Source organism: Leptosomus discolor, chromosome 3 (assembly GCF_034619465.1).
Source record: "Leptosomus discolor isolate bLepDis1 chromosome 3, bLepDis1.hap2, whole genome shotgun sequence".
NCBI lineage: Eukaryota > Metazoa > Chordata > Aves > Leptosomiformes > Leptosomidae > Leptosomus > Leptosomus discolor.
In genome coordinates this window covers 66,507,627-66,535,416 of record NC_141393.1, presented here as the reverse complement: position 1 = coordinate 66,535,416, position 27,790 = coordinate 66,507,627, and the positions used below count along the sequence as shown (strand labels likewise).

General features: G+C 44.3%; 1 protein-coding gene across 1 annotated transcript; it reads left to right on the top strand.

Annotated features, from left to right (window-relative positions):
* The first annotated feature begins 860 nt into the window (after window positions 1-860).
* On the top strand, window positions 861-13,794 carry TSEN15 (tRNA splicing endonuclease subunit 15). Its single transcript, XM_086462710.1, has 4 exons — window positions 861-995; window positions 1,773-1,854; window positions 3,098-3,233; window positions 13,356-13,794. The coding sequence occupies exons 1-4, from the start codon at window positions 861-863 to the stop codon at window positions 13,555-13,557; spliced, it is 555 nt and encodes a 184-aa protein (XP_086318836.1). The 3' UTR covers window positions 13,558-13,794.
* The last annotated feature ends 13,996 nt before the right edge of the window (window positions 13,795-27,790 follow it).

The following is a 27,790-nucleotide window of genomic DNA, read 5'->3' as shown; positions in this document are numbered from 1 at the left end:
TTTATTCTCCCCACGATTATTTTCCCCAAAGTTAAAATCTTCCATCTTTTACAAAGATGCCCTCCAGCGATATGGGCATCGCTGCTTTCCCCTTGCTGCCTGCCTCTCGCCCGTTTACCCCAGCTCCCCAGGTTTCCTGCCCACCACAGGGCTCTGTGGGCCCACCTTTCTTGGGAAGGCCTCGCTGGCTGCTCCACTGGCCGCGTGCTGACCAGGGATGGCGAAGCCACTGCTCCCAGGTGTGGCTCCAGGGAGCTCCAGACAGTCCTTGGGTGTCTGTATGGCACCTGTGAGCAGTAAAGAAAAAAACTAAGTATGGAGGTACTTTACAGAAAACTGTACACGAAGCATTCTAAAATATTCTAAACCCAAAGAGGCCGAAATTTGTGCCTGGGTTATAAACCCTGCCTCGTTCCCCTAAAACTTCTCTTCTCCAAGCTCCGTATCTCTTTCATGGCCTCCTCTCTCCTGCCGGGTCTCTACAATAGACAGGGCAGCTTCTGGCCCTGCTTCCTGGGCTAACCTCCTCCCGCTGCTGCTGCTGCTGCTGCTGCTGCTGCTGCTCGAGGTGGCTACTCGAAATCCCCAAGCCTCCTTGCGAAATGAGAACTTGCAATTAGAAAAACAGGATTGCGAAGGGACCCACCGTGACAAGGTGTGTATATATATATAGATATATATATATATCTCATGCTGGCCGTAAATAGGGCTTCATACAGCGGTCCTGGCCATGGAGGCATCGCCTTGGCGCGGCGGGCCGGAACGGGGTGGAGGCGGAACGGGAGCGGCGCTGCAGTTGCCGGGGAGCGCTCGGCTGCGTGGCGCCGCCCGGAGCGAAGCCGCGTAACACCGAGGAGCGCATGGAGCCGGCGGCCGGCCCGGTGGAGGGGGGCTGCGGCCCGGCGGGGGGCAGCTCCGCGGGCGGGCGGGAGCCGAGGGGCCAGGGGGGCTGGGCGGGGGGTGCTGGCGGCAACTGGATGGCGACTCACCCCACGGTAGGCGTGGGCGCGGGACTCCGCGGCCCTTCATTGCCCGGGCGCTGAGGGGCGGGGGGGTGGAGGCCGCCGTTAGGGCCTACCCCGCTGAGGCGGGGGGCCCTCAGTCACTGGGGGGGTCCCGCTGTCTCGCCCGTGCCCCTTCCCCCCCCCCCCCATCTCGGGGCGGGGGCGCGCGTAGGTCATCACGTGCACCGAGGGGCCGGGGGAGCGCCCCCCGCCGCGCCGAGGCGGGGGGCTGGAGGAGGAGATTTTAATACAGTGTGTTTCGTTATATTGGGCCTGCTGGGAGGGCTCGTCTGCCGGCCCGTGGGGAGGGCTGGTGGGGAGCGCCGCTTGGAGCAGGGGCGGGATTGTAACTGCTGAAATCGCGGCTGGGAAACGCGAGTGTCTTAAACTTTCACTCCAGCTTAGTTTTTAGTGTACTGAAACCGTGGAGGTATTTAATTTGGCCGTCATCTTATGTTGATGTGCTGCAGCAAAAATAGGTGAAATTCATAGCCCTTCTTCACAAAGCTAGATCTGTTCCAGAAATAGTTGTGATTCCTCATTTGTTTATTTGGCTTGCTTTCTTAAGCACCAAAGTAGGGGGAATGTGGAAAAAAGAGCTCTTAAGATACTGTCAGAAAGCAAGTCCTGCTTTTTAATTGCCTGTTGGTCCTTAAAACTGTTTTCAGACTTCAGTGGTTTAGGTAGCTGTGAAGATTCTGTGTTTGGTCTGTGTATTCTTAATATGACTTCTGCTTTCCTTCACCAACATTACTTTTTGGGTTTCAGTTCACAGAAATGATGTCTCTTGATGTATCTGACAGTGCTCAGGTATATGCTGCGTTTGTGGTATACCTGGACCTTTTAGAAGGTAATTCAGTGAGGTAACTGCATAGACATCCCATCAAACGTATTTGCCTTTACGTGATATTTGTGCACTAGTAGGACCTCTCTTACAAAGTCCTTGGTTTTCTTTTTGGAACTTAATGCAGTGATGGTTCCCTAAGAAGCAGGTGGTATTTTGGTGCTGAAGATTTCTGTCCTTTGCCTACTTGAAGCCTTTACGAAGATGAGGGCCCATTTTGTCCAGCAGTTACGGGTACAGACATTCCAGGACAAAGAGACTCAGCATGGAAAAAAAAAAAAGCAAAAGAGTAGGGGAAGGAAGAGGAACATAGAAAGGTGAAGTTACAAGTTCAGTGGTTGTGCTGGTAATAAGAGTCCTCATTTGTAGATTAATAATGTCAAAGTTAGTGAATGATAGTGTTTCATTACCATTCAGCAAATAGCTGATGTGTGTTGGCCTGATTAGGATGCTGTTTTCAGGAAAGGGCGGCAAGGATTCCTATAGGAAAGAAGAGAATTTGGAAGTCTGGTGGCAAGAATTATGACAAATGCAGTGTAGTCTTCTGACATCCTCTGAGAGTGGAGCAGAGTTATGTGATACATGAACTTCTGCCTGCAATTCTTCCAAGTTGGCTTTATTGAAAAGGGACTGTGTGTAGGCAGGCGGCCGGCCTAATAAAAATATTTCAGTTTCTCTTGGAGGCTGGTGGTTCTCAAGGTCAGGGAAGGGAGGGATTTTACAGGCCAGAAAGCACTGTGTCTGTTATTGTTACACCTCTCAAGAAAATGCCTTAATAGGCTTTGAGAAGGCTCCTGTAGTTCTGCAGCAAAAACTTTAAGCCTTATCCCTTAAAGCAGAAGGGAAGAACTGTATATCATCAATAATCATGCTTTTAGCACCTGCTCCTTCACAGTTTAGGGTACTGATAGAGTTCAAATTTGGGTTACAGTTTTATGCTGCAGGTGCCAGAGTGTTTTTTGTTTTCTTTTTGCCTTTTTGAAACAAAGCTTTGTCAGACAGATCCACGTTCACCATCAAGGAGTGTAGCTCTGCAGTCAGCAGACTAGTACTGCTCCCATGGGTTTTTTAACAGGATTGTTTGACAGAAGGGGAACTTGACAGTTGAAAGGGATAATTGTCTGTCGTGGGAAATCTCCTGTGAGGAGAGGGAGGGAAAACTGAACCGAAGATGTTAAGTACCAAATTTGATATTTGAATGATTAAAACTTGTGTTCTGTTCCTTCTCGTCAATGATGAACCTTCCCAGTGAGAAACTGGCACGAAGTGAAGCATGTTGGAGTAGCAGAACTGCAACTTGTATGTTTACACGCACGTGAAAGAGAACAGGACAGTTTCCAAGTGATGGTGCCGGTACCTGTGCACATCTCCTTAAGCCATGAGAGGTGAGGATGTGGTCAGTGTTTGGCTCGGATTACTGATAAGATAAAATGAAGAACAGATGTATTTACCAGGCTGCTGATGATTTGGTCAAGAGGGGAAGGGGAAGGAAACAAAGGAGTATCAGAGGAAAGCAATATCGCAGCCTGTGAGCAGAGTTATTTTGGGTGCTGCAAACATACATGCAAAGTTGATATTTCTTTCATTTTCTAAGCTGCATCAGTCTCTGCTTCTCCCTCTCTGAAAGTGGTATGCCTTTGATGTCAGCTTCCCACAGCAACTGACTCCTCCTACTGATAAACACTTCATATTGTTTAGAAGTTGCATATGCTCTAAGGAGATAATAATGGCTATCAAAGTATGTGTTTGAGAGACAAGGTTAAAATACAAGACCTTCACAGCTTATGTTTTGAACATTTTCTGCTGCTTTTTTGTAGTCTGGGAAATCTAGCAGTATTTTTTTGTGTCACTGGGCTTCAAAGTACTTAAGAGGAAAGAAATCCTCTCGGACCTGGCTAAGAATAAACTTTTTTTTTTTTTAAATTTCAAATCTATGGGTAAGCCTTTGTGTTTGTTTGGTTTGCTTTTTGTTTTGAAAGTACAGTTTGTCTGCTTTCAACCAGAAATTCCTCTTAACTTATCTGGAGTCTAATGTGTAACTGTCCCTTGAGCTGTGCTTTCCTTACACATGCAAGACTAAGTAATTCTGAAGCAGAGGACACACAGCTATGACTTTGCAATATTACAGAGATTTGCAGCCTAGAGAAACTCCGGTTCAGTAGTTTTACGGTATATTTTAACTGGCCCTTAGAGCAGCCTCAAACACACAGTATGATTCACTCTCTGCTAATGTCTGCCTTCTCTTGCTGGTGTTTGCCATTCTTTCCTATGGTGTCTGAAGACCTGAGCTATTTCAGCTGCATCATATGGTAGTACATGTTTCAATTTCTTCTGTTCCTACTCTTGCTAAGAGCGTGTGCTCAGGGCTGGCATTACAGATCTTTCTAGTGTTTGCTGTTTCCTCCTGCTCTGTGGGCAGCAGCCTGACACAGTAGTAGGTAGCTAATGAATTGCACTTAGCAGACGTGTGTGTGTGTGTGTGCGCTCTAGGAATGATGTTTTGGATACAGTATGGGTTTTGCCTTTTTTTTTTTTTTTTTTTTTTAGGTTTTAGAAGTGACAGATCAATCTCTTGCAAACAGACTTCCATCCTAATTCTGCTGTGTGTTTTCCTGAGAGCATGTTTATTTGTGATGGGGAAGAAAGTGACTTGCTAGATACTGATGGATTTGAGTACTATCTACTTGCTGAAAAAGTCTTCTATTTGCAAATATTGGTCAATTACTCTTGTAGGCTTGGTCTTAGAAAAATATGGTGTGATCTCCACAAGAAGAGAAACGCTGCTGAGAGGTCTTGCAGGATGAAATGCTGAGCATCATGCAGCCTTTCCACCAAAAGCGGATCTCTGTATGTGTGAGACACACTGCTATTCACAGTTCAAACTAAATTTTAGGTGGGAAAAGAAGGCAGCAAATTAGGATATGGGATCTTTGAGAAATTACTCCTACGTGCTGAGTTGTGCTTGTTCAATGTAGTAGGTTTCCACCTAGGTTGGAAATCTTGATTCCTGGCATTGGATCAATGCCAGCAAGTATGTTCTAATTGGCTTTTAATGGCAGTGAGATATTGCACTGCATGTATGTCCTATCTTTTACTGTTTCATTGGGGCTTTTCATTTGGAGCCTCTGAACTTGTTTGTACTGTGGTGGTACTGTTTGCTCTGCTTCTGGCACTAGTGCGGATGGAATCCATTACTGGAAGGATGTGTGTTAGAGAAGCAAAGAGTGAATGCATCACATTGATTAAAAGTACAGTTTGTGACTAGGTTTTGCTACAGAGCAACTACATAGAGTGTATTGTCACTAAATGTGCTGAATTCTGGTCTGTAATGCCAGGTGAGTCCATTAAAGCCTGTATGTGTTTGATACCCATAGATGTTGTCAGGCAGGAAGATCGTATATGCTTGTATTTGTGTTACTGAACATGCATGTATATGTGCTCGCTTGGCATTTTGTTAGCAGGTCACCGCTGATTAGAGGGGCCTGGTCTGTCTTCATAGAGAAAGGACAGCATCAACCCCTTGGCTCCTTTGCTGGAACAGTAGGCAAAAAACAGACAATAACTGTAGCTCAAAGTTACATAGCATAGAGGGAGTCCATTAAAAAGGCATCCTATAGAAGGAGTTGGAAACAGTACTACTGCCTCTTTGTTCTTACAATGGTGAATATTTTGGTTTTGTGATTATTGATAGCAGGAGGCTTGTTAGGTATCTGATGTCTTAAATGATATTTTCTCATTTGACTTCCCAAGCCATAGGTAGACAGGAAAGCTTTTGTACTTAGCTGGTTTGGTGTTTTGTTCAAAGCAATGCTTTGGGTTTTTGTGTTACCTGCTAAAGGTAGAGGAAGAGGTATGAGTACAGGAATGCACCTCACCTAGCATTGAAAGTAAGCCATTGGAGGGGATTGGGAAGGTGAAAACATTCTGTCCTCATTGCTGGGCCTGGAAATGTGCGAACTGAAAGCAGCTAGCAAATGGCAGCATTTATGGGCAGCGTTTCCTTGCTTAACCAGTAAGGCCTGGGTAGGGGCTGCAGGGGTGGTTTTCTTCTTGAAGCCACTTCAGCGAAGCTATGCCTTCCCAGGTGTCTCGTGAAGATCCCCGCTTGGCTGACACTCAGAGAAGTGTGTCCTTACAAGGCTGTAGTAAAGCGGCTGTGGAAATTACTAGATAGACATCTAAGCAAGTTATAAATATGAGTGCCCTACAAAAAAAAAAGTAACTTGCTCGATGTTTTTTAGCCTATTAGAAGATTTCATCATGTCCGGTTTATGCATGACAGTTAACTGCTTAAGGCAAAAGCTGTTCTGCTTACTAAGCTCACTGTCTACTTTACAAACAGCTTGATGGAAGCTGATCATCTTGCCCTGCTGCCAGTGTAAGGCTGCACAGTAACTCACTGAATCACAAAATTATGGAGTCTGGAGCAAAGTGACCACCAACACAAACGGTAGTCTCATACAATCTGAAAGTGGCTTTATGCTGTGTATGCATGCTCTTAGAATGAAGATTGCTGTGACCTGGAGAATGAGATGTAACAATGTCTGTCTTGGACCACTCTCTCAACCACACACAGCTGGCTGAGGTTTGCAGAAGCTTCTGTGTACGTGCCTTGGAATTTAGCAGTGATTCATACTTGCAGGAGGAATTCGTAGGTCCGTTGGCTGGGATGTGCTTGCTCTTCGTTACTGCAGATGGCACCTTAGTGCACACCAAGTACCTGATTGGGAGTACGTTCCAGAATTGTGGCTCTCCAAAGGGGCTGAAGGAGTTAAATATAGGTAGTCCTGCTTCAGAGCTGGCAGAAGTGACTTGCATAAACTAAGCTCAGCAAGTGTCGGAGAGCTCACAGTGTTGACAGCTGGATTTTCTAGATAGTGTTGAAAGCCTTGATCCTTCCAAGGACCAGGGAGTTAGATGCCGGATCTAATGGAATTACACACTGTCTGTCCTAGACAAATAACATTGTCTAAGCAAAATATTACTAATAAACCAAAAATAAATCAAAAGATTGAGTGATACATCACTGCCCTCTTTGGTTTTTGTATGCAAGTGTTGGAAATGAAGGATGAAGTTGCATGAGGTTATGGAGAGTGCAAAGTTTGGTTTAGGCTGAGGGAAAGGGTTAGTTTGTTAAAATGGTAACTTAATCTCGGAAAAAGAATACATAAATGTTTCATTCTAAAGCTGATAACTATCCTTAGGAGAAAATCTGAGGACTGGAAGTGATGTGTCCTCTTCCAAATCTGTAGTTTATGAAATAGATCCTCCTCTAATCTGAAGTGGTTTTGCTAGTAAGAAGCACTGTTATTTAAAATGCACTGAAAGTGTGACATGCTCCTTATCTTGCACCCTCTTCACTGTTTTGTCAGTAGCTCTTCTGCTGTAAGCATTATTTGAGTTTGCTCATGTGGTAAATCACCATTAAAAATGTAATTAATGGCTTCTAAATGCAAACTCTTTATTAATAGTTTAAAAATGATTGATGTGGCTCATAAAGCTGAATTGGTTATGCAGTACTATGATTGAACATCCTATAGTTGTTATATCTTGTAGAATATCTTTGCTGAATTCTGATTTCTCCCTTTTGCATTGTCTTGTTTCCTTTTTAAACTTCCATGGAAAAAATTACTTTATACGAGTCTCAATTCCTTTTCCTGACCGGTGAGCCATGTGGTGTTTTCTGTGGTTTTGTTTTTTTTGGGGTTTTTACCATTACAAAAACATGAGTTTCTTCTAGCATCCCGTGTTCTGTAGTTTGGAAACAAATCCCAAGAAATAGTGGTATCCATTTATACCTTCTCCCACCACCACCACATGCTTCTTCCCATTTATTTCAAGGCACTAAGTTAATCCAGCTGCAGGGCAGGCATCTAGGTCTCGAGCAGTGTTCCTGATGGTGAGCCGCGCTGTGCTGTTTTTGTAGTGCTGGCTAAATTCAAAGTATCATGCTTTACAGGAGGTTTCCTCTGCCTTGCTTCTCTTGTCATGGGGCCTATCTGAACAAGTCTGGTACAATGGCACGCTCCAATGCACAGAGTAATGATCTCTGTGTAGTGGTACAGAGACCAACTTGTGTTACTCTCCAGCCCTGCCTTTCATGGAGGGGAGGGAGCTGTTTGGGCTGGCCAAGCCTGCAATGAATTATTCATCCAAGTATAAAGGGCAGATTGAAAGCCTTTGGCTTTTATGGTAGGGAAGGCAATAGTTCCATTTCAGCTGAATGGAGCACTATGCAACCTCCATAAAAGTACTTCGAGTTTTCAGTGTTTCTGCTGCTTCTCGGAGGTACTTGCATGGGATATATCACTGAAATACTCTTTTGTTCAATGTAAAACTTTCTGCCTACATTATCTTTCCTTTACAGTTCTGTTCTCTTTTGGGTTTTGGGCAGTCAGTTGAAACCTCAGGCTACAGTTGCCTGAAGTTCATCGGTCATATGCCTGTTTGTTTCTCTGGAGCAAAAGGGGCAATGCTGTTTTGCTAGGAGCAGTTCATTAGGAAGGATGGTACAGATTTCTGATGTGTGTTGAAGGCCTACTGAGTATGAAAGTCTTTTGTTAATAAAAAATTAAGATGGGGGAAAGATGGAAAATTTCCCACTTTTCTTTTGTATGGATTTTTTGTTTTGTTTTTAAGCTATTATTTGCAATAGCAATAGAAGACCAGGTAAGTTCGCTGTTGCCGTTTAGTTTGAATGCAGCAGTAAAGGCAGATACCGGATGACATTCATAGTACTGTTACCTTAGCTGCAGTGGTGCTTGCATGATACTGAGTAAGTTAAACCTGCTCTTAACAACTAATTCTTTGGTAGAGGAAAGCAATCCCAGCTGACTGTAGTTTGTAGGTATCTAGAAAACCTTTTTTAAAGCCCTTTTTCTGATGCAAAGGGCTTTAGAAATGCCAGCGCTTTACTTTTGTATAACAGTATTTCCTTCAGTGTTTGAGATTAAATCCTTTTTGTCTTCCGCAATGCGAGATGAATCTAACTTTGCTTCCTAGGTGGAAACCGAGGGCTTCATCTTACTCATGTTTCTCTTGGTGGGAGCAGATCCTAGCTTGCAACAAACTTTCAGATACCATCACTTTTTAGAGATTCTGAAAACTTCAGACTGTATGATCTGCAACAGAGGAGAATTCTTATTAAAAATAAGAATATTAAAATATTCTTATTAAACATGTATTAAAAATATTTTAAAATATTTAGCCATATTCTATTTATGGGACTTAAATACAACTTTCCAGTGTTTGTTGTAGTGTCTGTATTCCCCTAGTTTATGTATGTTATTTGCCTTTCACAGTGCCTTTGTTTGAGATGTATCTTTTTGCAGGGGAAACCTAAAGCTTCAGTGTTGCCTGTTTTAACATTCAGTGGCTTTTCTTCATGAGGAGGGGAAGAGAATGGAAAGGAGTGGTTGCAGGATATTTTAACTCATAGACTTCCCACTGTGCGTGCAGCAGCACACACACTTGATTGTTCTATGAGCTGTCTTGGGGCTCTAGATGCCTTTTATTTTTTACCAGGTAGTCATTGGGATAAATCCTGAGAAGGCGATATGTATAGGGTTGACTGCCCCTGATCATCCTAGCTAGGCTGAGCGAGTCTGAGGTGATCTGAGGTGATGAACAAGGCAGAGCCTGTGGACAAACATGTACTAAGGTGATTGAGTTTTGTGTTGTACAATGTCCGTTAGGAGATGACAAAGTGAAATGGTGTGTTCTTCCAACATAGGCTTTGCTTGAGACTGTATTGAAAACATGCCAAGCTTTTATTCAGACACTAGAACAGAATTAACTGTTTCTCAGCTGTACCTTTTCTCGTGTTAAATCTCTACATTCTGCTTAAAACTTCATGTGTAGCCAGTGGAGTGGACTGAATGTGTGTTGAAAAGGAGGAAGCAGGTAGAGCCAGTCTATGCCAAATGCTTGACACCACAGCTTCTCTGGGGTTCATACTGTTGGAGCATGGCCTGTAAAGGGGAACCAAAACCAGAGCCGTTGTGGACCCCTTGATATCAGTGGGAACAATCTGCAGAATGTATCCTAACACAGTTGTGACTCATGAGGAAAAGGCTGGTCAGGATGCTAGTGAATGAAGGTTGTCAAGACTGGTGGATGTATTGAATTCCCCTGTTCCAGAGGCTTCTAATACTTGACACTTTCAGAAACATTAAATCCACTTTTACTTAAGCAAAAGTAATCTTTTGTAACTGACATCACTTACATGATGTAGCAGACATACTGGTCATTAAGGAGCTTATCTGTAACCATTAACTTGGCAAATGAAGTCAGCTAGCTCTGTTGGGAGGAGGTGTTAACATATGGGCTTCTCATTTAGGACTTCATTTTAGTCGTTGAATGCAGCTGTTGTGTGAGATGGGCAGCGTAGAGGGCTGTATCGCTTGAAATAAAGGCTTCTTGCCTTGTTTAGAGGTCAATCATGCATTCCTTTGAATGTCAGAAGGCCAAGAACACTTCTTGCCTTTTTTTTTTTTTTGTCATAGACTGTGTTAGATACATCAAAAGGATTAAAAACCCTATACCTTTCCTGCAATATTTCCTCTTTCTGTTTGTGGCAGGTAGCAAGTACAGTGAAATCAGCACAAACACAGATGTTTTCCAACTCCTTTGAAATGTCTGCTGCTGCAGAGCAGCTTTGTGAACATGCTGAATGCAGAGGCTAACAGTGATGCCTTCAGGGGAGGAGAGGAAACACAGGCGTCTGGTACAGACTTCCTGAATTCCGAAGCTTATTCTTTTAAAAGATACCCTCTCACTAATCTGCAGATGCGGTGCATTGCATTATGGCTAGTTCTGGTATGCATGAATGAGAGCTCTTGTTATGGAGCTGCCTGTGTTGAGAACAGGGGGAAGAGAAGAATCTTGCATTTGCAGTTGTAATTCTTTATGGTGATTCCCCACGTGCTGTGGAAAGCATTGGGCTCTGTGGACAGCAGCTTTAGCAGATCATCCTGAGGCAATGGCATGTCTTTGTGTTCTTTACATAAAGCCTGAAACTCAGTCTCCTGAAAAGTAAGTCAGGGGTGTGAAGAAGTGTCATTAACCTGTTGTCAGGACCTAGCTGCTTCTGGGATTGTGATGCATCTTCTAAGTCTTAGCTGCTAAATGAGGAGAGAGAAAGGTTCAGATGTCTATGCTTGACAGTATAAGAAGAAATCATGAGTGATGGGAAATCTAGATCTAAGGCCTCACTGTTACGTCCATCTCCCTAATAGACTAGGAAGAGAAACGGTGACAGTTACTAAAAAAAAATATGAAGGAGCTCTTGCCCTGTCTGAGAGGTGAATGTAGGCTGCTGCCTGAATCTGCTTCCAAATAGGACTCAACACAAGTTTGGTTTCTTTAGGTCCCAAAATATCTCTCCCAGGTAGGTGTGCCCTTTTATTTGGCTTTTTATTGTTATTTCTGTTTCACATTTCTGGGAGAAGAAGAGAGATTAATATCCACTGCTTCATAAAAGCCATGGATGTTTTTCTTCACTGGGTCTCTGCCAGTAGCCTGGCCTCATCATTGGGAACTTACTCAGAGCTTCCTCCAGACACAAGCTACCAAGGTGTGACAAGTGGATTCTTGCTCTGTGCATGTATAGCATGTCTGGAAGGACATCTGGAATCCTTTCCCAGGCCCTCGTCACCCACCAGAGCTATGGCAAGACCTTGTGGTGCTGGAGGTCCCCCTAAAGAGGGGCTGGAAGTGACAAGGGCAGAAGGTGCCCAGCATCAGCACAGAGGTACGGCGCTTCGCTGCTGTGCCTTAGACATTCAGTTGTTTGTCCTTGCTTCCTGCAGTCCTGGTGCCTGCTTGTACACCTGCGATTTGCTTGGTGCTTCCTGGTGCCACTCCAGCAGGCACATGACCTCTCTTGCTAGGTAGTGCTTTCACTGGAAGGCCCTCCGCACTTGGGGCATTGCTCACTGGGATGCGTTTCTTTCTCGTTGCAGAGCACTCCCATCCATGCAGTACCTACAGCTTTGGGAAGCAGGCTTGCATTTACGCTGTCCCAAATACCCACCGTGCAGTTAGTGTTCCCACAGCAAAGCCCTGAGGCTGGGGCACTTGCCAAGAAAATGCAGACAAAGCAGTGCCAAGGTGGCAGGGAACAGAGAAGTTAATGTCACATTGCTTGAGATGTGAGTCTTTTGCAGGTGTCTCTCTTCTGCCAGTGGCAAATACAGTGTCTCTTTGCTTATTTGTTCTCTTGTTATGGAATGTGCTGATGGTAGGAGGACCAGAATACGCTTTTTTGCAACCTTAGTATCTCTGTTGCATGAAACGACTAACTATATTGTATTGCCTTGCCTTGCATTATATATGGGCCAGTAGTGAAAGCAAAAGAAAAGGCACTACTGAATTTAGCCAAGTTGAATTATGAACAGTTCAGAACACAGATGGATACTTAAGAGGGTCACGGGCTTAACAGCATAGGCTTTCCAGGCTGCTGCTTATTCTCTGCCGCTTTTGATTTAGCTTTTATTAAGGGATCAAAGAGGTTTGGCAGGACGGTGATGATTGAAGTTTGCAAGCTGATGCATTTAGAAAGAGCTTTATTTTCAACTACAGTGCCCAGCTTCAGAAATGCATGTTTTCTGGTGAATGAGATCTCAGGGGCACATGAAGCGAGGGGCGACTTTTCCCACTGCATAGCTGACCTCCTCAGAGCGTAACCTGTCCTGGCAATCCCAGATGAGCCCTCTTGCACCTGACCTTTACATGAAGGAGAGCGCTTGCCATGGGGAGTGTTACTGTTCTGCCCCTGGGCACTGGGCTCCTTCAGTACTTGCTCCACAGTCAGAATACAAGGACTCCAGGAATCAGTGTTGTCCTCAGCTCTGAACTGAAAAGCAACTGGCATGTTATTCTTAAAATAAGCTGAACAGGGAAAATTGCATAACTTTCTCTTGAATTTTTAAGGAAGACATTATTTATGCTGACTGTCTTGAAGAAGGACATTAGTCTTGTGGCTTCTAGTCTAGACGGGGAGGTAGAGAAACCTGGCTTCTGTTCCTGGGTCTTCCGCAGTCTGGCGCAGAGAACTGTAGCACAGAGACTAGATGACTTAGCTCTACAAATGGAACAAGTCTTAATTATTTTGTTACCTAATTGAACACCGTGTGTTATCCAATTAACTTTTTTTTTTTTTTAATCTAATGAAAACAAGGGCATTATGATTGTGGTAGTTGGAAGGATCGTCGAGGCATGTGCACAGTCGTACACCTAAGCAAAGCTTAGAAGTATGTGTTGAACCATTTCCATCAGAGATGTATGTAACTGAATATGTTTTTATAAGGTTCTTTGTTGTTTGATTTTACAAGTTGCTTGTTACACAACTTTGGATTTTTATTAGAACAGGTATTACACTTTCCTTAGTGGAAACAAATTTGCAGAATAAAAACAGGCTGAATAAAAATAGCAATGGTGCACTTCTACCTTTGTGCCGACATTAGGTGGTTGTGGACTCCTTTCTAACTGATTGTTTCCTCTTCTAGGATAAGAGAAATTTTGAAGAAAGCATCTCTCCCCCAAGATGATCCCGACACCCCGCTGTCAGTTACCTTGGCCATAGTTGAGTCAGATTCCACAGTAGTCTACTATAAAATGACTGATGGCTTTGTAATACCAGATCCTCCTGACGATACTGAAGTGGATAATAAACAGTGGAGAAAGAAAAGAAAGAAGCTTTTCAAATGATTAAGACAAACAAACTGTTCTTGAACTACTGTCCTCAAACCTAAACAAATCCAGGAACTTACGTATGTAAATAAGTACTGTGCTGAAGTCTCTCTTCTGCATATGAAGCGTCTATTCAGGGAGAATGGAGGCTTGTGCAGCTGCATTGTAATGAAATGCTATTTAAAGTATGAAGTAGGTCACACTTTGAGACAGATTTTTCCTGATTAATAAATATACTTGTGAGATGTTTCCAAAGCTATTCTCTCCTTTGTGTCTGTTCAGGTACATAAGAGAATAAACACATCCTTACCCATACTGTAAATATTGGTTAAAGGTAAATCTTTATGGTTTCTGGCAGGAGTACTGATACGAAGATAAGGGCTTTGTAGTTTAGAGTGTCTTTGTCTTAATACTGTCAGAAGCACTCATGCTACCTCCCAGGTTACGTTTCTGAACACTTTCTTTCCCCTGCTTTTGGAGAAAAGACTTTTCCACAGAAATACCTTATTTTAAATTTTTCTCTGCAGAGGGAAAAATGACTATAGCAGTACTAGAGGCTAGTAGCCCAAAGGGTGGACTAGTAGAGGGCCCTCTGGATCTCCCTGAGGAACTTATGAGCAGAGGCCAGCCCTTCATATGGAGGTAGGTTATGACTGGATTAACCACACCTGGAAGTGTTGAGCCAGGGTAGTGTTTCCCACGTAGCTGAATGAACACCGTGCTAAAGGTCATGATCCAGAAACACCACCAGGCGCTTGTTCCACACAGTGTTGGACAACTGTCTGAGAACTGAAGGTGCCTTGTGTTCACATCCCAGTGCGATGAAGTTGTCTAAATGGTGACCTGCCCTCCTTGGGTTTCCCATCTGTGAAACAGCTTCAGTGTGCTTTTAGTGCTTTGCCATGATGTTAGTGCTTAAAGCTCTCTGAAGAGGAGCATGACAATGGGGCATGTTTTCATCTGTCACCAAAGTATATCACCTTCTGTGCTATAAGTGGACACTAGCTGTGATCTGCTTCATGCGGCAAGCAGGTTCCTAAACCCATTGTGGTTTCTAGGATGTTTTTTTTTTTTTTGACATAGCTTCTGCTCATTAAACTGGCTGCCTAAGAGGTGGTTCAGCTAGGAGTAAGTTAAGAGGCAAAAACCTGACTTTCAGTTTCTTCTATGGGAATTTTCCATGTCTTTCACATAGAAATCTTCTTCAAGTTAAACTTAGAGTTTCTTGGCAAGCAGGTAGCATCACAGAAGCAACTTCTTGAGTACAAAAATGTGCGTATGACATTTGTGTGGCCAGGGACCGCACATCCAAAATTTGAAGCACAAGAGCTCTTTTTTTGCATGGGTATAAGAATGGGAGAGAATCCAAAAAAACAAGCTGGAAATGAAAGACCATTTAAGCTTTACTATATCCCTATGACTAGAGTGGATGTTTTTATGGTTGTGGAGTTTGAACTTATTTTGGCCAAATACAGTGGGAGGCAGAATGGTCTAGCAGGGAGAGCCCAGGGCAGGACAGCTCTTGCACCCCGTATGGCATCAGGTGTTGCATTAGGGTGCAGATCCTGCAAGTGTTTTGCCGGTGCCTTGTCTGGGCAAGGGAGGCAACTGCTTTTCTGGCTTGTTCAGGCTTCAGCCCTCTTGGGGTGTTCCTGGGCTTGCAGAACACATTTGCCCCTCCCAGCTTTGCCAGCAAACTTGGAGGAGAAGGGTGCACTGTTCCCCAGAGCTCTGTATGGCACCTTTGGGCAAAGGGGAAAGCATTTATTGTCAGCTTTGCCACTAGCATTGTCGGCTGGGGGGACAGTGCTGACTTGGGGAACTTGTTAATCCGTGGGAAACAGGCTGCTGTGCATGCCCAGGTATTTTGCTGAGCCCATCACAGCCTCACTAATCCAGGAAGCTACTCTGAGTATGTGACCAACTCTCTATCATTGCCCCTTGTCCTAATGCTATTTTTTTCATCTTTTTATTGGTAGTATTTCTTGCTGCTGTACATTACGACAGTACTGTTTCTTAAACAAATAGCTCCTCACATGTGAGCTGTGGTTCACTGAGGTGGAAGCTTTGGCAGCTAATACCAGCTCAGAAAGGTTTGGTTCTGGCAGTTTTTGTTTTCAGCTATTAACCTGATCCTGCATAGGCTGTTTGGATGGGTTACAACTGTATGGATGTGTGTTCTGATCCGTTAGAGTAATTGGACAAGCCATACCTGAGGCTGTGTATGTTCTGATGCAGTCAGAAACAAAATGGTTGCTTTTTTCCCTGTACAGCAAAGGGAGACTGTGAGTCTGAGGGCTTCAGTCATGGAGACAGGCAAAGAAAAATTCTCTCCTTCTCAGTCTTGCTCCCCTCATGGAGGAAAAACGTAATTTTATTTTGGTCCAATGCCATACTGCCTTAAAAGAGTACCTGTGCGCTGACTCCTGACATGCTCTGTTTGACCTTAAGCTCAATATTTTGTGTACTCTGCTGCTTATTCCGTAAAGTAAATCTTGCACTTTGCTAGGCTACATACCACCAGGTAAATTGTCCTTGTTATAAGCTGTTAAATACTTCAACCCCAGTGTGAGTATGTGCTGGAAAAGAGCTGGTTTTGTGTGAAGAAGGCTGTAATAAATGCTACACATTGCAGAATTTATATTTAAGTGACACATACTTAACCCCAAAAGCAATTTCTTTTGCATTTGCTTCAATTTCTGGGAAATACCGCCATTTTGCAGTTTGCTGCATGACTGATGCTTGGCTTTATCCTTCATTTCATTTTATTATTTCTGCACACAGAAAGAGGAGCATACCTTGAGCCTCCTTTTCTGTACAATGAAAACTGCTTACCCTGCCTTTGGAAGCTGAGTTGGAGAAACTGTGTCTCGAGGCTTTGTTTTCTGCCATGTGTCCCACTGAGAAATGATTATATAGGCCTTTTTCAAGCCTCCTTAGATTCTTTATTTCTGAGCAAAACCAGAAGAATAAATAATATCACTACACTGTTTGTCCCATATGTATTACAATGTAAACAAGGGGATGTTAAATAAGTTCAGAGCCAGCTGTGCTGTTTCTTTACATTCCACTGAAGTACTTCTCTGTGTCAAGTCAAGAGCACGCAGACCAGAGCCTCTGGTGTTCCAGGCATTGAATAAAGATGGGAAGAGGCTTGCCTTGGAAGTGTATCAGTTCAGAGCATTAACATTCCTAAATCCATATTGTCTTGGTGCTGTGCCTAAAGTTTTCAAACATTACTCTGCTTTGAGTGTTTGTGAGACATCTGTGGAAGCGTGAGCCATGACATCTGGCCTTGACACCTTTACAAATTCATCTCTTATTTCAGTCCAGAAGATTTTACAGGCTACATGTTGCTGTCTTTTAAATTTTTTTTCCCAAGTTTTATTTGCCATGCACAGCTTGATTTGTTTTACTGATCACCCTTGACCAACAGAAGGTATGTTTTAAAATGTTAAGAGTATAATTTTCTGGTAGATTATTATTTCAAGTCTTTTCTCTCTTTGGAGAGATATTTGCTTTGAAGCTTCCCCACTGAGTAAAGAATGATAGAAAAGCAAAGTGATGTTTTGGCATGGATTTGACAGCGAGACTTGATGCCCAGTTACGTAAGTAAGTGTCTGCTTTGGTTTATGCAAACTCTGTTTCCTTGAGGCATTACTGGCACCGTCACCCGAACTGTCCTGTACTCAGCCTGACTGCTTGCAATGCACACAGAACATTTTATGCAAAAAAACACCAGTCAAGAAGCGGGAAACCTTGTGAGGTACATAAAGAGGAGCTGTGGTTGCAAAAAGTAGCCAAGAAATGTGCACTACAGCAGACAGCTGCCGAAAGTGAGCAATGCTACCGCAACTGTCCCGTTCTCTACACTGAATAAGCAGAAGCACGTGCGTATGTTTGGGCAGCAGGCTCCTCCCGCTGGAGTCACCTGCTCCTCTGTGGCTGTGCGTGTGCTGTGTGTAAGCTCAGTGTGGAGCAGCTGGGTGAGCGAAGGACATGAAAGCATCGGCTCACGACCTGTCCCGGCTTGCCAGGGCACGCCTGCGTGGCAGCGATGCGTTCCCCAGCAGCACTGCCTAGCAAGCAGGGACCAGATGAAGGTGTGTTGCTTCCAAGCCATGCCCTAAGCAGGATCCTGTCCCCTACAAAATGGCCCTTAGCTCCCCTACAAAATGGCCTTTAGCACTCCTACAAAACAGTTCTGTTTTGCAGAAAGCACTAGAAGAAAGTCCCGGTCTCCTCTTGTAACCCGTTCTCAAGCTGGGCAATGTTTTCCACAGGATCTTTTGCTTGGACACAACATTGAAATATCAATAACATTACTAAAGCCAAGTGATCTTAATCTTTATCTTTTCTGGGTCAGCAAATCAAAAAAAGCTTTTTTGTTTAATTTAAAACTTTTTTTTCTAATTAAGAGACTGTATGAATTTATTAATTATCCTACTAGTATTGCTGATCTGTAGGAATTAAATGTTTGGTTGTCCCAGTAGTTTTCAGGAATCTCAACTCTTATCAACTAGCCGATTGTAAGTCCTGCTTTATATAAATGGGCTTACTGTTAATCTCCTCTAGTCCTGCAGGGATGTTTCGGTCCTCCATTAAAACCCGATAGTTTAAAACTTCCTTAAGTCATTAGCCAAAGCAAATGAACTGAGATAAATTCAGGCCCTACCAACTGAATGTTCTCAAATGGAATAGCCTTTCACCTCTACTTTCCTTATTCCTATTCTACTTTCATTTTAATTGTGCCATCAACTTTGCAAGGCAGAAGCAGTAGTGGTGAACTCTCCAGCCCTTTCCATCCCTTCTGTTAAGAGATGTGTGCTTTTCTTCTCTCTCCTGGTTTGCTTTTACAACAGTTTTCTTACTGCCTTACGTATCGCTGCATCACACCTTGGGACACCGTGATTTTGCAGGACTGGGAGGAATTTGGTGCATTCCTGGTACAGATCCTGCCTTGGCAGCCCCAGCTATGGCAGGTACCCAGCAGGTGAAGCAACACTGGCCAGGATCCCGCATTATTTCAGAATCCCACATTATTTCAACCAGCAGCAAATTGGCATGCTGGCAAGTAACCCCTGTACAGAAATGAAGACAATTACGAGCAACTAGGGTTTCCTAACTCTTCAAAAATAGCTGCAGCTGCACCTCATATTTCAGAGTATCCCAGCGAGTCTATCACTTTTCCATTTTCCTTCCCTCATTTCTCAGATGCTCCACTTTGGTAGCTCTGTGAACCTGAAGAACACCAGACTCAACCGTTCCCTTCAGCAAACCTGACTGACAGCCCGTTTGCTGGGGTGAATTAATGAGCGCTCCAACTCCTGATTAGCTGCATGCTGTGTGTTGTGTTCTCTGCACCTAACTGACATAATTTATTGTCCTGATGGTTTATCGTCTCATTAGTCATTCTTTGCATTCCCACCTAGCTACAAGCTTCTCCCCGTGTTTCTTGTCTGGCCATCAAGTTCAGTTTGCCAAACCTGAATGGCTCTGCTTATCTTTTTCATGGCTTTTTTTCCCCCTTTCTCACTACTGTAGTCATCTTGTCAGCAATTTTTTTGCTACTGTTCACTGCCCTCATCCCTTAATTACTCTCAAATTTATCTTCTCATGCCATCTGCCTTACCTAGGAGCTCCCCTTTCCTTCCAACCTTTCTGCCACCACCTTGTCTTCTGCTGGGGTGCCTAGATGATCTCCAAAGAGCCCTCTATGGCTTTCTCTTTCCTAATCCAGGTACCAACCAGGCATCTCAATTCCACCAGACCAATCCCGTTTACCACCAAAAATCTTGGTACAGTCTGAAGCAAGGTCTCATGAGCGCTGTGCCAATGCCCAAGCTGCAGAGGACGCTCTCTCTCTCTCTCTGGCAGAGCGCTGCCTTCATGGTGCGGGGTGGCAGGCACTTCCCTTTCCACCCTCCGAAACACCCGAATTAACACCCGTCATGGATGTTTGCTGGATAAATCTGCAGGGCCGAGCTGGCTGAAGCCAGCCGACTGCGTTTGCACCAGAGGGCGCTTACAGACTGCCGAGCAGGAGCCTTCCTCTTTGGGAAAGCCGGAGCTTTGCAAAACTCCCCTTGTGCCCTGCTGCCTGGTTCTCACAAACAAAAGGAGGAAAAAACCTCTGAAAGCAGCAATCCCTGCAATAACAATCTTCCCTTCCTGAATGCTGAAATGATAACTACAAAAATGCTAGCCTGGGTTGAGGCTGAAGATTCGGTGGTGCAGTCTGAACACCAGACTGGCTCACAGATGCTGATAGGTTCAATCCTGGATGTCCCAAAACAACTAGCCAAAGGGCTGTGGAGGCCCAGGCTGCCTTCGCCCTCCTGCCTGGAAGCTGGGACACACACACACACACAACATCCTTGGCGGGGGACTGGGTGTATGTCCCTTCCCCGGTGTGATGCTGTCTTGCGAGGTGAAATTCTGTGCCCTGAGCGATACAGGCCACAATAACTTGGTTATTCTCCTTGGTTTAGAGGTTGGCAAGTGACTTTGCTGTAGTAATTTTGTATTCTCACAGAAGGACACACTGGAAATCATGGAAACAAAAAGCATCTGAAGGTGTTTGCCCATGCCACTGATTTCCACAGCCTGGGGATACTGAATCCTTCTGTGGACCCGAGGTCCCCCTGCCCTCCCCATCCTCCCTTGCTAACATGTTCCCAGCCCAGCCCATCCTCAGAAGTACAGTCAGCTTGGGAGATGCTTACTCTGATGTTGCCTTCTTTGTGACAGGTGAGTATCTCTTCTACAAGCTGGTCTGATATGACCGGTTTACAGTATCACCACTAAGTTGATGGGTGAGATTTTCCACTGCAACAGACTTTCAAATAATGGAATAAAAAAGAACATGATTTTGGCATTGCCCAGAGGCTCAGCTAAGCCTCCCTGCTTATTAGTAATATAACATGACTTAATTAGGCTGAATGGTAGAGGGTTCAGGACACCGATTGTTGCCCGTCTATTAGCAAACACAAGAACAAGACTTTGGGATGTTTAAATCCCTCCCTACTGTCTGGGTCCTCTGCAGCTGATTTTTCCACCCTGGTGCCTCAGCAAGGGAGGCAGGGTGTGAAGCAAGGGCAGCCTTGCCAAGCGTTACAGCAAAACACCACAGAAGAGTCTTTTAGCAGGCCAGTGCACTTCACCTCTGCATATATTATATACTGTGGTGGCCTCTAACTAAACAGACAGCCCAGCAGGTTTCTCAAAACCTGCTCCAGTCCTCACTCTTTCCCATTTAATTCTCCCTTATATGATATAAAATTATATCCACTGTGTCAGGAAGTTGACCCCAGCATGATGGTAATCCCAGCTGTCCAATTCCTGCACAGAACCTTGCAGTCTTCCTTCTAGATTCATACATGCATTTTTTGAAAGCTTAGAATAAATATCTGAGGGAAAATCCAGCTTGAAAGTAGCCATAGATGATCTTATTTAATATAGAAGAACATAAGATGGCATAAATAATACAGTATCATACAAAAGAAGTGGCTGAGAGAGACTATAAATACTTTCTGTGCTTAAAAATATGGTACGTTCTGCAGAAAATAGTAGAGCAAAAGAGAAAGTGGTCATTCTTCCGGAAAAACTTCATTTACAGGAAAAAAATTGGAAGTAGAAGGAAAGTATTAAACCACTTGAACTCTGGTATTTAAAATATATTGCTTATTTTCATGAGAACCAGGTTGCTACTAGTTAGGCATTTATAATCATCACTGTCCTAAGAAGGGATGGGCTCTGCTGACACTCTGACCAAGCTATTGCTAAAGCAAAATTATGAAAACAGAAAGCGATCATAATTGCTGGCAAAAATGGGTTTGGAGATTAGATAGTATGATAGATGTGAAACTGTTTAGGAAACAAAACATGAGTTGCACATATCAAGCAAAGTATCAGGGTGGAAGAAGGTTACTCAAGGGTTGATCTTTGATCTATTATTGTTCACTCTTTTAATTGATGGTGTTAGACTAAGCACAAGCACAAAGTTAAGTGTCAAGGTACTAAAAATGTGAAAGAGTATCATGTGAGAAGGAGCAAATGACATGGAGAGCCAGGGGGAAATGCCTCTGTCCAGCCTGCGGTGTTGCACATCTAGGTATAAATTTTGTGCTGTAAACATTGGCTGACTGGTTAGGGCTGATGGAAACCAGGCTCTGAATGTATCAGCCACTCTCAGTGAAATGCCACTGACATGGCCATGAAAAGACAAATGCAATTTCTAGGACCTCTCAGGCAAAATATTTCCAGCAGAGATTTGTCATCCAGCAGGTACCAGCACTGAGTAAGGCACCTGCCCCATCTCTAGGATACCCTATGCAATGTTGCGCATCCAGGTTCCATTAGCCAGGCTGGGTAATGGTGGATCCCCCCTAGAATAGAGCAGCATGGAGGCTGCTTCATACAGCGTGGGTGTTATGTGGGGATTACGGGTTTGTTTTCACAGGAAGGGAAATGACTGGAGTATACGAATAATCAGGCAAGTGATTTACCCTCTTGGCTTGTACATCTCATTTGTAGCCCTACATGACTGGCAAGGGAAGTTTGCTGGGGGAACTGAGAAAGAGAATCAGGAGAGTATCTGCATCCAGGAATTTGGTTTCAAGACCACCAGGAGGAATACAGGCTAGGATCAGAGCTATCTGGAACTATTTTTAAAGTCCATTTTTATAAAACCAGCTATTAAAATGTGTTGTCAAAGTAATGCACTTGGTTAAAAGAGTTTAAGCTGAGCAAAGGGAATTTACATAGCAGCACAAAAACCTAGAAAAACCTCTGGGTGGTTATTTCCCCAAGTCAGGCTAATTCTTATCTAGCTTGTTCCCCAGCATTGTCTTTAATTGCTAGAGCCTCACAGAAAGGCCTGTGTAAGGAAAGGAAGATAATAATTAGCCTAGCGTTTTTCTTGCCTTTGTTGTGAGTCTGCAGGGACTGGCCTTTTCAACATTTATTATTTGGTTAAATCATTTTCTTCTAGTGGGATGATAGAAGGGAGAACAGGGATGGGGGAAGGGTGTTTGCATTGTGCTGTGCAGGCATTGCAGCTTCTATTGCTGGCTTCAGGGAGATGAATTTTGTTGGCACGTGTCAAAGAAAGATTTCTCTCCCATCCCACAGAATCAGTTTTTTAGGAATACGAGAGGAAAATCCTGATGTAGGGCAGCTTGGATACCCTGGGAAAAGTGCTGGGGAGAAGACCTGAAACTTCGAACAAATCCAATAAAAAAAACAAAGGTGAGCAATGGATGGAGTCCTTTTCTGCTACTGCCCCTCTTCATCTGCAGCACTCATCCAATTCTCTCCCCATTGATGCTCATTAAAGAAAAAAACTTCACCAACTCTATGGGTTTTTTGTGTCTCAGTTGGGAGAAAGCCAGCAATAAGGATAGCTGGGGCCTACAGCTTGCACAGGAGAGCGTTGCTGGAGGTTATGGGGAAGTTTGAAGCTCCTTTGTAGAAGCCATCCCATGAGTTGGAAAAGTCAAACTTCCTTTGAATGTGAGGGCTTTAAATTCTGTCCGTCACCTGTCAGATTGGCCAGGTAATACTTCTATAGCACAACACAACCATTCAGGCTGGAGGTGACTTCACGTGGTCCCTGCCCAACCTCCTGCTGCTAGTCAGCTCTGGGGTCAGACCAAGTTGCTCAGGGCTCAAACCAGTTGGATCTGGAAAACCTCTGAGGATGGAGATGGCACAACCTCGCTGGGCAGCCTGTGGCACAGCTGGACTGTCCTCAATCACCCAGTATCACCCAGCCCAGAGCCAGGGTCCTCTGGGTGCTGGGGACGCAAGGAGGGATTGGTACAGCCCGAGCATCTGAGCGACCTTGAAATGCTGGTTTTCATCCTTGGAGACCTCACAGAGGGACAGATGTCCCACCATCATCTGATTCTCATCAGCATGGTACGGTGGTTTGGACTGTGGACCGTGAGCATTGCAAACAGTGAGCAAAAGTCAGCTTACTGTTTGTAGGTGGCTAGCTTCCCCTCAAATTAGCAGCATCAGTAAAACCAGTATAAACTGAAGGTCAGCTCGCAAGCCAAAAATTGTGCAAGGAAAAACAAGGCTAACAGGAGGAACTGGTTATTAGGCTGCCTCTGTAGAAACAACCTTTGAGAAAATTTGGGGGATGACATGCCACAAAGGTATTTATTGTTATATATTATTATTGCTATGTCTCAAAGGAGGTGATGTAACTGAAAGCATAGCAAAAACTTTAATGGGGTGTCTGAAAAAAATGGGGAATATAGCTTCAGCAAGACAAATCAGAATACTAAAAGATAAGAGGTTGTGCCTTCTTACCTCTTTTTAACAACTCACTAAGAAAAAGGAAGACCCATTGCAAACCCAAAGGGTGTCTGATCTAAAAGGAAGTTTTGAGGAAAACTTTTTTCTCAGCTGAATTTAGAGGAGCTGCAAGGCAGCTGGGATCAGGGTTGGGACTCACAGCCATCCCAGCTTGCCCCAAGCACAGAGGTGAGATCAACTTATTTCTAGAGACCCAAAAGGAGATTCAACAATAGAGGGTTATGGGGGGGGGGGGCTGTTTGATAAAATACACAAACAAACAAGAAAGCAAAAGATAAGGAGCCTAAAAAGAATGAGAAATATATGTATTTATGTAGTACTGTTCCAGCAGCACGTGAGATCAGTGGTTCTCTCTTCTACTTTTTAACAGCCAAGCCTCCTCGGAAAACTCAATCTCGATCCAGTGTGGAGGTAAGGAAATAACTGAGATGACAGCACAGAAGAAATTGCAAATTATTTTGGGAAGGGGAAGAACAACAGGGATTTAGAAAATGAACTTCAGCACCAACACTAATAATAAACTGAGTCTATTCAGTGCAGACCTTCTTGGGAAGGGGGCCGGCAGTGAGGACAAAAACTGAGCTAAAAGCTGAGGCATCCTGATTAGGTCCCAAGTGTGGGAAGTTATCTAAAAATAAACAAACAAATAAACCCCCAAAGCTCTGAAGATTTCCGCACCATCTGGAGACTCTGGGAAAAGAGAAACAGCTTGCTGCTGTAGGAGGTATTAAAGAACGGGGTTTATATATACACGTATAGCTGTATAAAGATGTATATGAAAGCAATGCACATCACCAACAGAGGTGTGTCCAAGGCTCAGAAGTCAAATCCAATCAGAGATGTCTGAAGTTGCAGTTTATTTGGATGGAGGCTGGGCCTTGGGATATTTTGTTTTACGTCTGCTCTAGCTTACTGCAAAAAGCTACTACCCACTCACCTTACATGTTGCCTGTGTGCCATGCCCTTGCAAGGCCATTATGGCAAGTTTGCTTGAAGAAAAGGGCAAAAAAGTGGCATTTACCCCACTGGAACATTATAAGTTGATTAGGTGTGGACAGGGGATCTTTTGGACCTGAAGCAATAATAGACCCAAGCAAAACTGCAAGCAAATCCCAGAGCAGCTGCCATCTGAGAAGGGTACAGAAAATCCAACAGAAAACCACCAGAGCTGGAAAGGTGTTGAAAAACCCAACAAGATTTTAATATATCGGCAGAAAAACAAACCTATGAAAAAAAATAGATGTTTTTGCCAGTTTGCTGGGCTGAGGTGCCAAGTGTTGACAGAGGCAATGCTCAGCCAGAGCCCTACTCCCCGTCCCAGAAACACCAAGTGTCAGGGAGCTGTGCCACACCCCAGATCTTGACTTGTAACTATCTTTACATTGCTTAATGCACATGATTTGTCTCTGACATGAAATAATAAGGAGGTGCAGGGCTTTATCGTTGTGATGAATTTATTAAGCACTATCAAGTTTTCAGGAGAAGAACCATGTTGCATTTCAAAGCAGTGGGAGCAAGTATGAGCCATGAACAGGTCCCTTCTCCTCTTTAGATCCCTGTTCAGCCCCCTAAAATGAGGTTTACTTCAAGGTGTGGAGAATTTTTGGTTTAGCTATTGCTTCCACAGCAGGTTGAACCAGTAAAGTGCAGTTGAATCGGTAGGCATGAGAAATTAAATTAAATTAAATTAAAAAGTTAAGCTCTCATTATCTGAAACTAAGCACTGGGAATTAATAGACACTTACGACCTTAATCTCTGTTCCTCAGATCTCTAGCTGCAAAAAGGAGCATCATAACCCCTGTCTAATTTCCTCATCTAATTGTGTAGTATTACAGTGCTTACAGCCCACTAATATTTGTGCATCATTTTGATATTCTGTTGGAACACCCCAAAGACAGGAATTCTCTATTCCGTGCTGCATCTGGACACTCTTTGATTAATAACATATGAAGCAACATGCTGATGAGGATAAGAGGGACTATCGAGTTTACCAAATGGAAAAAAATAGTATCAAAACCTATAAACAAAAGACTGATTTCACACTTATCCACAAAAGAATCAAGCCCAGTATGACAAGAAGATCAAGTCCAGCATGCACAGGCAGCCTGAATTCTGGGATCTCCTAGTGCCAGACTTTGCAACGCTAAAACTTGCTATAACAAACCCAAGTCCCTCTTGTGTTATGATACTGATCCTGAGGTGGACCTTGCTCGCAGAGACTTCACTGCTTTTACAGCCACGACAGCTGACAGCCAGCAAATGTGGTAAGCCCCAGGCCCAGCTCCAACACTGGAATCTTTGTGGGGATCACATCATGTCCACCCTCCTCCACTTCTGTGCCTTTGGCGAATTAGCCCCCAAAATCAGCATCTGGCAAACATACAACTGTAATCAAGATTTTTTGGGAGCAGGGGAGTAGGAAATGCCAAGCATCTCCAAGGATGGCAAAATTATCAGTCCTGTAGAAGAGCAGCCCAACTGTGCATGTGTCCTATTTTCCCGGTGAGCAGGCCTGGCCCTGGCAAATCGTGGCGTGCTCCCAGCCATCAGTGTCAACAGCATTTACTGCGTGAAGCCACAGAAACACTTCCTCTGGGATGCAGTGTTACTTCCCCTCATCAGGTCTGGCAAAACAAAAAGTCTAACTGAGATAAAAGTTCAAATTTTACCACAGACAATGGTCTTGGTGGGGGGGTGGGGAAACCTAGTGCTTCTGATCACATCGTATAAGCATTAGGGAAGAAAACATGATTTTACTGGAAAGCTGGGACATTTTCTAGTTCATTTTTTCACACTGAGCCAGGGTTTCATCTTCGAGCAACTCCCCTGCTTGCGGAATCCATGCTTGCAGCTAGCATCCTCCCAGCAATGCCTCCTGCCACGGTCAGCAGCTCCGCCACCTTTCCCTCCATCCCACATCACCCTGGCGGGGAGCCAGGCATCCCTCCTTTTGCTGCCTTTGTTTTTGGAGTGAGCGCTGCAGCTCGTCTGTCGGTGCGGCTATATTTATCTGCCATGTGGTGGCATTTCCAGCTTTCTATTTTTGTAAATGCCGTTTCCTGGGAAAGAGGCTGAGCTGCCTCTGAACTGTGTGAGCACCAGGAGGCAGGAGCTGTATTTTTGCTGTGTGTGAGTATGACTGCGTCCGCGCAGGTGCCAATGCTGGTCTGGCTGGTGCCCGCAGCTCTGCCAGCAGGATGATGATGCACAGCCCATGCCCCTTCCCTTACCGCAGTGTATCCCACAGCTATTCCCCCTTCCCCTGTAGCACCTGGAAAGGTTTTCCTCCTCCTTGGCATCCTCCCCGATGCCATCCTTGCTCTGGTTGCCTGGCCTGACACTGTCTGCATGGGCCAGGGCACTACAGGTCTCAAGGCTGGGTTGCACTCCATCACAGCAGTCGCTTTCTGCCCACGTGAGGTTGCATGGACATAGCACATAAACACAGAGATGGTATATAAAAAGCACAGTAAGGCAATGGGGAAACAACAGCAAATAAATCCAGCATGAGAACATCCATACAAAAAGCATTCACATACTGCATGAATTTTTTCTTGGCAGACCGAGAGTTTTAGGCTGCACAGGGTTATTTCTTAGACGCCTTACAAACCACCCACTATCAGCAGTGACCCCTGGAAAGACAATGACTGGCTACCGTGGCTCTGAGACCATCAGCATGACATCAAGAGGGATTGGGACATCTTCGCCCAGGGAAGCGCAGAGGCACTTGCCTCTCTCCGGGCACCTCCTCACCTCACAGCAAAGGCAGTTTTGCAGCTTTCTCCCCAGGCAGTAACTCCAGCAACAGACTTTTACTGTGTTTTCTTTAGTGTGAAGAGCCCTTTTATGACAGTGCGATGTGTCAGCCTAATACAGCCCTGAAATGCAGAGCCATCACACCATGCTCGGCTGATCTTTCAGGCT

What these genes read in the sequence shown, in the direction of transcription:
- TSEN15 (XM_086462710.1), top strand. Translation starts at nt 861, where the DNA reads ATGGAGCCGGCGGCCGGCCCGGTGGAGGGGGGCTGCGGCCCGGCGGGG. An exon ending in GGATGGCGACTCACCCCACG is followed by an intron (nt 996 to 1,772) that starts GTAGGCGTGGGC and finishes TTTGGGTTTCAG; the next exon opens with TTCACAGAAATGATGTCTCT. An exon ending in ATACCTGGACCTTTTAGAAG is followed by an intron (nt 1,855 to 3,097) that starts GTAATTCAGTGA and finishes GAACCTTCCCAG; the next exon opens with TGAGAAACTGGCACGAAGTG.